At 48.0% G+C, this 11,178-nt stretch overlaps 1 protein-coding gene across 3 annotated transcripts in view; it reads right to left on the bottom strand.

Annotated features, from left to right (window-relative positions):
- Window positions 1-6,804: 6,804 nt before the first annotated feature.
- Window positions 6,805-11,178, bottom strand: part of ACSS1 (acyl-CoA synthetase short chain family member 1) — a 30,964-nt gene continuing 26,590 nt past the window's right edge. For 2 of the 3 annotated variants that reach the window (XM_053973450.1, XM_053973452.1), the window contains exon 14: window positions 6,805-9,955. In XM_053973450.1, the coding sequence (XP_053829425.1) occupies window positions 9,785-9,955 (171 nt within the window). In that variant the 3' untranslated portion in view covers window positions 6,805-9,784. Of the gene's footprint in view, window positions 9,956-10,905; window positions 11,061-11,178 lie in introns of those variants that run through there. The other variant, XM_053973453.1, reaches the window with a different exon arrangement.

Below are 11,178 nucleotides of genomic sequence, written 5' to 3'. Positions count from 1 at the left end.
AGTTGGCCAAGAGCTGTAGGGAACAAATTGACCATCCAAACATTCCACTTTTGCTCTGTTTCCTTGTTCCAGGGATTTATTCCTGGGTTTATTGCAGAGACACCCAAACCCAACATAAACATCATCTGCCTCAAAACATTTCTGATCTTGGCAGTTCCTGACAATTCAAAATTTTCTTAATGGAAATAGCACAGGGCAGGTCATACTGAAATACTTCCCAACAGAGCAGATAAACCTAATCATGCTTGATTTGGCAGAACTAACCCTGAGCAAAGGGACCAGTGGGTCTCATCCCTTTTTCTGCATCTGCAATATTATTTCTTCAAGTCTCATCTCTCCTATCTATTCAAAGAGGCTTTGCACTCTGCATTAGATGCCCCCAGTGTTCTGTGTGCTGATACAATAAATGTATCTGTAGGGTGTAAATTGGCCATGCAAAGTTCTCCTTCGTTGTGGCAGGGCTTTATTCCTGCTTTCTTTCCTGCAGACACACCCAAACCCAACATTACAACACCTGTCTCAGAACAATTCTCATTTTGACTGTCCCTGAAAAATCAAAACTATACTCAGAGCGTTTCCCAGTCAGGTGATGTCAGATACCATCAAATACGTTCAAAAGATGCATTTTCCACATTCCGGCAAAATCATGGCCATACAGTCCACATGTTGGAGGCAGACTGCTGTTGGCAGAACGGGGCAAGCCCCAGCAGCTGCTCTCCCCATGGCTGGATGGCCATGGCAGCAGAGGCAAGTCTCTCACTGTGCCCACTGCTGTGGGACCCAGTGCTTTGGAGCTGTTCCCACTGAACTCAGGCTGCTGCTACAGCAGCAACATCACTTCACACAGTTGGTAACAAACAGCTGGAATGGCAAGAGTGCTTGGCCCAAGAGCTACAAAAAATTTTTTAAAAAGGGGAGGATGCAGGGGAATTAGAATAGTTTGCTCCTTTTTAATACAAGCGTACCTGGATTTGTGCAGGGACACTGGGATAATCATACTGGGGACTGGTTTGTAAGCCTTGTCTCTAGCAATTCCCACCAGTCTGCAAGTATTTTTCAGTACAAAGGGGTATATAAGATTTTACAACACATCCATGAGCAAGTCTGAGCCAGAAGTCAAAGCACAAGACAAATACTCCCAAACCTGCCACCCATGGGGAAAAAAAAGCAGAAAATCAGATTAAACAAGTGCCCTTGCAGCTAAATTGACTGCATTTATCTCATGGTCCAACCTTTCTGTACAAAAGCACCTCAATTCAAACACACAGCTTAAGATCAAGGAATAAAAGTGTTTTGAGAGCATTAACATTTAAATGATTCCTATTACTTTCAAGGAGAGGTCAATGCTCATTTCCTTAAAAACACAAATGCAGGCCTATTTGGGACTGCATCCTTCAAAAGCAGGAATGGAGGTTTAGAATTGCAGAACTGTTTCCATTGGAAAAGACCTTTAAGATCATAGAGTCTTTCCAATAACCTGAGACCGCTAACACTGCCAAGGCCACCACTAAAGCATATCCCAGGACGGGATGTTATTGGCCTTCTTGGCCACCTGGGCACACACTGGCTCACATTCAGCCACTGCCAACCAGCACCCCCAGGTCCTCTTCTGCTGGGTAGCTTTCTAGCCACTCTGCCCCCAGCCCTTGTGCCCCTGGAGCTGGCGCTGCCCTGGCTGGTGTTGTGCCCTGGCTTCCGCAGCGTTGTGCGGCTCCTGGACTGGTTCGAGCTGCCCGATGGCTTCACGCTGGTCACGGAGCATCCGGAGTGCTGTCAGGACCTCTGGTACTTCCTGGCCAAGCAGGGGTTCCTGATGGAGCCCGTGGCGTGGGGGCTGTTCCGCCAGGTGCTGGAGGCCATGCGGCACCGCGCCTGCCGCGGCATCCTGCACCGCAACATCGAGGCTGAGAACCTCCTCGTCGACCTGGCCACCGGCAAGGTGAAGCCCATCGACTTCAGGTGCGGCATGATCCTCCAGGACACGTTCTACACCCACATGTCAGGTGAGCCCAAAGCCAGGGCCCAGCGGAGGTTCCCCCCCTTTGCTGGCATGGGGAAGAGGGAGAGAGAGAGGGGGAATCCTCCTTCAGCCGGCTGCAGCCAAGTTGCTTTTCAGCGGGGCAGGGGCTGGCTCTTGTGGAACGGGAGCTGGCTGGGAGGGAGGGAGGGAGCAGCATCGGCCTGATGAGCTGCGCCCATGTCCCATAGGAACACCGGAGTACAGCCCACCGGAGTGGAGCCACTTCGGCAGCTGCCGTGGCCAGCCAGGCACCATCTGGTCCCTGAGTATCCTGCTCTATGACCTGGTCTGTGGGCACCTTCCTTTCCACAGCAATGACAACATCATCCGGGGCCAGCTTTTCTTCCCACCCTGTGTCTCAAGCTGGAGATGCTCATTCAAGGCACGGGAGGAAAGACGGGGTTGGGAGATGGCAGCTGGCACATAAATGTCCTGCTCTTGCAGTTAGCAAGGAGGTTGATCTCTTGGGCTTAGCTGGAGGAGGTGGCACGTGTGCCTCTGTGCTGCTCTCCTGCAGAAGGGAGGATCGATGGGAAGCTTTTGGGTGCAGCTCCAAGCACTCCTAGTGTGGCCTGGGCACCGTTGAATCCGGGAGAGCATGGAGAGGAACCTTGTCCGCTGACCAGCGGCTTCTGGTTTGTCTCTGCAGAGTGCCAGCACCTTGTCAGGTAGTGTTTATCCATGGAGCCCACAGACAGGCCATCCTTGGAAGGCCTTTTTGAGCATTCTTGGCTGCAGGACCCCCACGTGGCCCAGGAGACAGCTGAGATCCATCCCTCTGCACAGTCGGAGCCAGAAGCCCAGCAAGTACCAGCTGCACGTGTCTTGTGGTGCTGGAAGAAAACCCCAGAGCGTTTCCCTGCGTCTGCAGAATGGAGGAGAGAGCGCAGCTGAGGAGATGCTTCCACTGGTCCCCAGCGAGTTGTGGAAGGAGTGGCTCAGTGCTCCCTGTCCTATTGGAGAATAGGTGGCAGTGCGGTGAAGTTGCCCTGGACTGGAAAAGGGGAAGCATCCCCCTGCAGCTCAATGGCATCGTGATGTCCCCACAAGCTGAGGCACAGCTGGTGTGTTCTTCTGGAGCACAATGTGGAGCTGGGAACAGCATCCTCGAGCTGGCTGCTGGCAGGGCAAAGCCGATTGGCTTTGGATGCGTTCCCTTCCTGGAGGACACTCTCTGTGCCCCGATGAAATCAAGATGAGTCCCCAGCCGGTGGAGGGACAGGGGGATGCTCGTGCTTCCAGGCATGGCAGAGCTCAGCCTAGCCACGCACCAGAGGTTCCCTGCTCGGCGGAAGTGGGGAATATTAATTTTTCTGCTGGCCACCAAGCTGCTTTTTGGCGGGACAGGGCATGGATGTTGTGGAAAGGGAGTCAGCTCCTGGCCTTGCTGACAGCTTCTGCCAGCCAGCCTGGTGCAGGCTGGAACTGGGGCAGCCAGCCTGAGAGAAGCATCCATCCATGTGGATGGGGGGCAGCAGAGGGGGATGGATTCCGAAGCCATGCCCCAGCTGGTCTGCTTTGCGGGCCCTTGAGGAAGGGGTGGGTTTACAGGCAAGAAAGGTGGAGTTTTTCCCCACCCATAGAGAGATTTAATTCTCACATGGAGTGGTCAGACCCTCCCCAGGCCTGTGATACAGTGATAACCTTTGATACATTTTCTTGTCTTGTTTTGAATTGACTTTCATGCAATTGTTCCTTGCTTTTCCCAGGAAGATTACACTTCCTGGGAAGTGTGCCAGGATTGGACAGGGAAGCGCCTGCACCGTCCGTGGAGTGTGTCCAGTGCCAGCGCTTCTCCGGGGGGGCCACAGTCTGCGGGGACATCTCCTTCAAGAAGGATGAGGACCTTGTGAGGGATCAGCTCCTCTCCTGGCAGGTCTCCAGAGGTGGGTACCCGGCTCCACAGCTCAGCTGGCAGAAAGGCTTTGGACAGACAGCAGTGGGCACACGAGCATCCTGCTCTTGCAGCTGCTGAGGAGGTTGCTGTGCCATGCTGAAGCGGAGGAGGTGGAATGTGTCCTGCCACGCTGCTCTTCTCTGAAAACAGAGAATGGGTTGGGATGTTTGGGCTCTGAGCACAGCCAGCAGCCTGGCCTGGGCACAGGCCATGGTGGAACAGGGGGGACAGGAGCCTTCTGTGACTGACTGTGGCTCTCTGGTTTCTCTCCCCAGGCTGCCAGCACCTTATGCCATGCAAATGGCACCGCTCAGCCTGCCAGTCTGAGCGGGTTGGAGGGCGGCAGGTGTTCATTTGCTGTCAAAAATAAATAGTTTTGTTGTTGTCATCGTCATCATCGGAGCATTTCTTTCATCCCTTCATTCCTGGGGCAGCAGGGAGGGGTGGCACTGAAGGGCAGCACAGAATGCATTTCCCCTGAGCAGGCAAGCAGGCAAGTGGTGGGGAAAGGCACCCTGGGGAGAAGGGCAGGCAGAAAGGCCCGGGTCTCTGGAATTCAGGTGGCCAATCACCAATTGCTGCTTCCTGGAACCGCTGTCAGGGCCTGGGAACTGCCAAAGGTGCCAGGCTTTGTTAACTTATCCCCTTCAGCCGCTTGTACAAATTAACCCAGATGCAAGTGTGACACCCACGTCTCTGTCCCTGTCAGCCCACAGGCTCCCAGAACATCCCTTCTGCTCCTTTCTTGGCCTCTGGGTAATACAATGTATTGATTTTTCTATCTTCTTTGCCTTGGTGCCATAGGAAGGATCCTGGTGTCCCTGCCAAGAGTGGAACCATGGATTTGTTAACTCTAAAAAAACCCTTTTTCAACAGGAGCAGCTCAATAGACAAGGGCTGGCTGGAACAAGGGAGCCCCCCAGCTGCCTGCTGCCAAGGAATGTGAAAGGCTATCTGGCATCTTGCGTAGTAACAAAATGTGTGGGCTTTCCACAGAGAGGGTCTCTAGCCAGGAAAGGGAGGCATGGCACGGGGGCCTTTTCTCTGTGCTGTGCCTGAGTTCAGGCGAAAGGCCCAGCAGCTGTAAATGAGGTTGGCAGCACTGATCCCTTAGGACATCCACTTTCATGAATAACCAGCTCACCCCAGAACCTTGGGACCTCTATTCCATGACCCCGTCTAACTGCTGTGAGGTTGTCATTCTTGGGAATGCAGACGACCTTGGTCTTCTGCAGAGAAAAGTAAAATCACATCCCCAAAATTCAATTGGTATAAAAAGAAATTTGAGTCTTCTGCATGCCATGCGCAGGATGAACACTAAAAAGCACTGGGTTCTACTCTCCCAGCCACAACATACCCAAAAGCCAAAGTAAGCTGTCATCTCAGACACCAGGAGTCAAGGCAGATACACAACAGCTATAGAGAAATAGAAGCAAGAGTAAGAATGATCTGCCACAGCAGATTTTATTGCCACTGTTTGTAGGTTGGTAACTTTTGCATAGCCATGATAATTTCCACTGCAAAAGGTGGTTATGTCCCCAAATCCTTCTATCCCAGACAAAACAGGACTGGGGTCACTGCCATGAAAAACATGCTTCACCTCTAGAGTCAGCCAGAAGACAATTCCCTGTCCAGAACTGGACAAGGTGGAAAAGGATCATCTGTTCCTGCGTAATTTAAAAACAGAAACCTGTTGCTGAAATCAATTTCTGTGGCTTTAATTGGTCACAGAGACAGCCCTTAAATATAATTGTGTTAGACTAGAAAACAGTCTCCATTTTTACCAGTAAATTATCAGTAAATAGATCAGAGCAGCTGTAACATTGAGAGACAAAGTGAGGAGATGGACACCTGCTTTTCTGTCTAGTCCTTTCTGTGACTTGCCAGAGGGTTGCAAGAGCTAGGAGTGGCACTGGAACCTTTCCAAAAGCAGCTGCTGGAGATAGAAGGCAAACGGTGTTCATCCCCTCATTATACCTATTGTTTTATCCACGGGGTAGGCAGAGGGTGAAACTCAGTCTTTCTCACTTCTTAATGGTCAAGACGTTCTGCAGAGGATGAGTTTTCTGTCACTTACAAATGATCCAAGGCACCTGGAAAGAAATTCCTTCTCATCTGCATGACTCTAGAACAGCTATACACTTTCTACACAATGCTGTGTCTCTCATGTTGCCCACACACACCCTGCTTTCACTCCTTTTCTACTTGTGCAAGGTATGCACAAAGCAAAGAGCTGAACTATCCATAATCAACTAATAGTAATTAAATATTCCCACTCCTTATTCTCTATTTGCATCACACAGGAAAAAGTGTAAAGCAGTGGGATCTCAGGATTTATAGGAGACGTGCAGCTTATTGACATCCAAACGTTCTTCAACTTTGCTCTTTTTTGCAGTGGCAGTTTTCTGGTATTAACTCATTTCCTCTGAGCTACTGCTTAGAGAAAAGGAGCAAAGCAAAACAGCAATTTGGATCACAATTCATTCTGATCTCAAACTCCTTTGCCTTTCTTTGAAAATTCAGAGTACTGAGAAAGTCCCAGCTCCTTGACAGGATAGAAAGTCTGACACCTACAATGGAAAGCCAATCCATCACACCTACTTCCTTTACTGAAAATATGAATATAGAGATCAATGAAGACACTGGTTGTGGTAAAGGACAAGAAATGTGTTTAAAGCATGATTACAAGTAAACAAAATTCAATTAAAGGCTTAACACTAGACTGCACAATACTTCTAGACAGATGGAGCTTTCCCTTTACAAAACTGGAAAAATCATGGTCTGTGTCTCCACCTGGGGGAAAAGCACCATGACCAGGTCTTACTGGCAAACTGAGTGGGGAAACAAAAGCATACTGGCCCTTTGCAATAAATGGCAACAGGTAAAATTAACTTTGTATTTCTTTTAATGAAGCTACAAAGGCAATCTGACAAACAACCCATACATCACTCATGAGCACACAAAGGTTTAGAAAAATTCAACAACTCTGCTTTTCTAAATGAAGCACTTGCCCCCAGGTTTGTCCCACAATCCCACTGATATCTGACCACTGACTGGTGAAGATCAGCTTGTCTTAAGAGCCTTGCTAAGTTTCTGGGTACCTCAGAAACTTCCTCCTTCCTGGCATTTCAGGTACTGAGGAAACCAGTTCCAATTCTGTGGGCTGAATCCCTCCCTGAGCCACAAGCCTGCTGCATATGAAGTAGAAAGCACTGTCACCATACACCAGTGCTGTTGCTGATGAAAATGCAAAGATCAACTCAAGCTTGCAGTGAAGGAACAACTGCTGCAGCTAGCAGACATAGTGGGTAGAAAGAAGAAATGGGGACTTCTCTGGACGGAAACTGTAAACTCTGGAAGGAAAATGTAAAATTTCAATTTCAATTTAAAGCTTTCTACAAGTAGCCTACTCAGTAAAGCTCAGTATCCTTCTTTTCATAAGAAGTGCTCTTTCCAAGCCCTGCCTAGCTCTGCTTCTATCAGACTCAGGGTGCCATTGCATGGGCTAGGCACAGGCTGTCAGCTCCAAGAGCCAATGCTGGCACACTGGCAGAAGTGCAGTTTTACCCAGAGACTGAGGCTGCCCAGCACAAGCTGTGTCCACTGCAGAACACCATGTGGGCAGCACAGCAGCACCACGTGCTCTCTTGGAATACCCTAAGCAGGCCTCTGAGCAGACGGGCATCCCAAGCACCACAGGTCAGCTGTGTAAATGAGGTTTGTATGGAAAGGACCTCAAGAATCATCTAGTTAAACCCCCTTGCCATGGGCAGGGACACCTTCCACTAGACCAGGCTGCTCACAGCTCCATCCAGTCTGGCCTTCACATTTTCAGGGATGGGACATCCACAACTTCCTGTCTTCACCACAGCTGCGAATTTATTCTGCTTCTGCAGCTTCCTGGAAGTTCCAGTTATCCTGGAACCTCCCTGGCAGCCATAGTCCCTAAGCCCATGCAAGCTGAGACAACAGGGATGCAGGTGAGGGAGTACACCCATCTCTCATTTTTCCTGAGCAGAGGAATTGAATGACAAATGTCCAAATGCACCAAAGCACATTGCTCCTCACAGACAGTGTTTGTGAGACAGTTCAGATGAATTAAATCATGGGTCTGTGTCCACTGGGACAACACACAGGGAAATTTCAAGTCAACAAGACAAGTTCTATGTTCATAATATAAGAAATGCTTTCTTGATTAAAAGGAAAGTGTGTAATCTTGTTCAAAAGTAATTTTCTTCCTCCACACTTATTTCAGACTGTGTGGAGACAACTTGTTTAAACAAGTGAGTGTACTTTTTCTGTCAAAAACATTAACTCTTGTCTGCTTCCCACCTGAAAATTACTTAAGGAAGCAGGTTGGGTTTTGTTTTTTCTTTCTATTGCAATGGCAATAAAGTAGTCTCTATCTCCTAAAATATCAACATCCTGTAAAACCTTCAAACCTTCTGATTTTCAGCTTCCCAGAAAGTCTACAGGGTGTCTACTTACTTTATGTAAAATGCATTTCAGTCAGAAGGATGGGATATTTAACAAAGCATGTATTCCTTACTGTATTATTCAGTCCCTAGAGACATTTAAAATATTTTTTTTTAAAAAAGCAAATGCAGCTGGTGTCCTCGGAGGAACTCTGGGATCTAAGACAACATACCTGTCTTTGAGAACATATCATACTTCAAGCACCTTGCTTCCCATTGTGGTACCAGAATCTCTGCTGGCCAAAAAACTCCCCACACCTTTCCCAGTCCTACAGATCACCTACCCATTTCCTTCCTGCTTCTCCTGCCTCCAGTTAGGTGCACAAATTGTCCTTCTGGAAAAAGCAGTGTTGCTCCAATTAAATTCAGGAATTTACTACTAGCAAATTCTTCTGTACAGCCCAAATGTAAGGCGTGCTTCAAATGGAATGTGGTCATGATAAAATGAATCCAGAAATAAAACACTGACTACATTAATTGCAATTTTGAAAGCATAGGAAAGACAAAGGCTGCTCTTCGCTGCTGTTCTATTCTGAGGTTGCTGGTCTGGAATGCTGCTATCACTTTCGAAAAGGCAAGAGGCACTTTTTTTTAGTGTCCTGTGCAGTTTGTGGGTACCTACATGGCACTTAACTCTTTGGTAAATCAGCATGACAGCAATGCACTGAGGATATGTAGGAAGTCCAGTCATGGGCTTTGTGGCTCTTTTTTGCAGCTGCAGGTGCTGGTGCTGGGTTACCTAGGTGGGACATGAAGGGTCACAGGCTCACCATCTCTGGGAAGTCCCAGGACACATGGTGGTAGGAACAAATCCATATGAGGAAAGCCAAAGGAGATATTACAATAACGGGTAAAGTCAAGGAAGAATTATCAGACTAGCCATGTCCTTCTCATGTTCCTAGTAATGCATATGAAACATCTACTAGAATACCCAGAATTGCTGAAAAGACACCACAGTTGCAGTGAAATACAGCTGCTTAGACTCCGAGCTGAAGGAAAAAGATTGAAGAAGTGTTTTCCAGGACTTCTTTTAAAACAGCAAGAAGTATTGTGTAAAAAACATTTCCCTGTACAGTAACATTAAAAAGAGGAACATTCAAAAGAGCATCTGCATCTTGCTTTAGCTCATGTTAAATTTCAGCATAGCTCATGGAAACCACCAACATTTGCTCTACAACAGCCCTGAGTGCAAGGAAAAGGAGTTCACTGACGGTGGAAAACTGCAGACTGCTTCTAGCCCTGTGCCATCTTAAAAAATGTCGTGGGGTGGAAAATCTTGTTCCCCTAGAAGGAAACAGTTTTTTAAAAAATCACCAAGAGAGAACTATGTTGTTTGCCTGGTTATTTGAAACCTTCCACATTTCTGAAGGAGAGAAATTCCAGAGCCGCCTGTTATGAGGAACTCTTCTTGTATTTCTGGTAAGCATCCAGTATCTCCTTGACAACACTTGGATCATCAAGTGTGGTGACATCTCCCATGTTGCTTGATTGTTCAGTGACTACTTTCCTCAGCAGCCTTCTCACAATCTTCCCCGATCGGGTTTTAGGGAGGCGCTTTACCACCTGCAAAGAAGGGAAGGATGCACCTTTAACAGAACTTGAGTCCTGCTGGAAACCACAAGGAAATCTGGCTGGACTATCCTAAGCCTGGCACACTATTTCATGGCCACAGCTCCTTTGAGGCTCCTAGGAAATAGATCGTGGAGCACACTAGATTACGTCCAAGGAAAGGAGTGTCACTAGCCATACATTTTATTCTTATTTTAAGTGGACTTTGTTCCCCATTGCCATGTCCAGACTGCGTGCTGCAGGATGCACAGCTCTTTTAGGAATCAGGTCCTGAATATCCTGTTAATTAGTACAATCTAATTACACATGAAAACTTAGGCACAAATGGTGACACAAATCTCAACGCATTACCAGAACAGACAGAAATATATATATTTTCAGCTTTACAGAGTAGGAATACAAAGCAAAACAATTCTGCACATCAGCTGCAGGGTCTCCTACTCAAGGGATATCTCCAGTCTGCTGATGTTTCTCTCTGCCTGGTATCTGTCAACCTACACACCTTCCTTCATAACCAGAACAACCTTAAATGCCTTGGCTATGCTTCCTGGGATGGACTCAGCAGCAAATTCAAAGGCTTTAGCATAAATGTGAGCATGATGAAGAGTTCTCAGCCACTGAGCAGAGACACCAACAGGTCTCACATTTTGCTACACAATCAGGCCAGTAGGCTACAAAATTCTATAGCATCAACTGACATGCAAGGAAAGAGTTAGAGGACTTCTCTGCAGGACTACCCCAAAACACAGGGAAATGAAGGCATTCCTTTGCACACCTGCAAGTTCTGGAAACTTCTCCAATCCACTGAGGATATCCTGGGCTGTTCCAAGTTGAAGGAGCCACTCTTGGCTGCTCCTGTTGTATTCTGTTGCCTGTGCCTTGGTGTCCACCTTACATGCATGTGGCTAAAGCAGAGCCCCTCCAAGAAGTATCTAGTCACTGCCTCCAAGAAGAGAGAAATGGATGCAGGCAGACCTTGGGGGACAGCTAAGGAGCAGCTTTGTGAATTCTCCCCTAACATATAAAGGGAAAGGTGCTGCTGAAAGGTGAGGAGGCTTGAGACAGAGTTTGGAGTTCATCAGTGCTTCCAGGACCAAGCCTGTTGTGCAACAGAAACAGTCAGTGTGCTTTGAGGTCTGACGTTGATGCTAATTATCACTGCAAGCTAGCTGGGCAGCATCACCGCCTCTCAGTGCCTCTCTCACATGCAGACAGAT

The sequence above is a fragment of the Vidua macroura genome, chromosome 3 (assembly GCF_024509145.1).
Source record: "Vidua macroura isolate BioBank_ID:100142 chromosome 3, ASM2450914v1, whole genome shotgun sequence".
Taxonomy (NCBI): domain Eukaryota; kingdom Metazoa; phylum Chordata; class Aves; order Passeriformes; family Viduidae; genus Vidua; species Vidua macroura.
The sequence above is the reverse complement of the archived record's forward strand: the minus strand, read 5'-3'. Positions and strand labels throughout refer to the sequence as shown.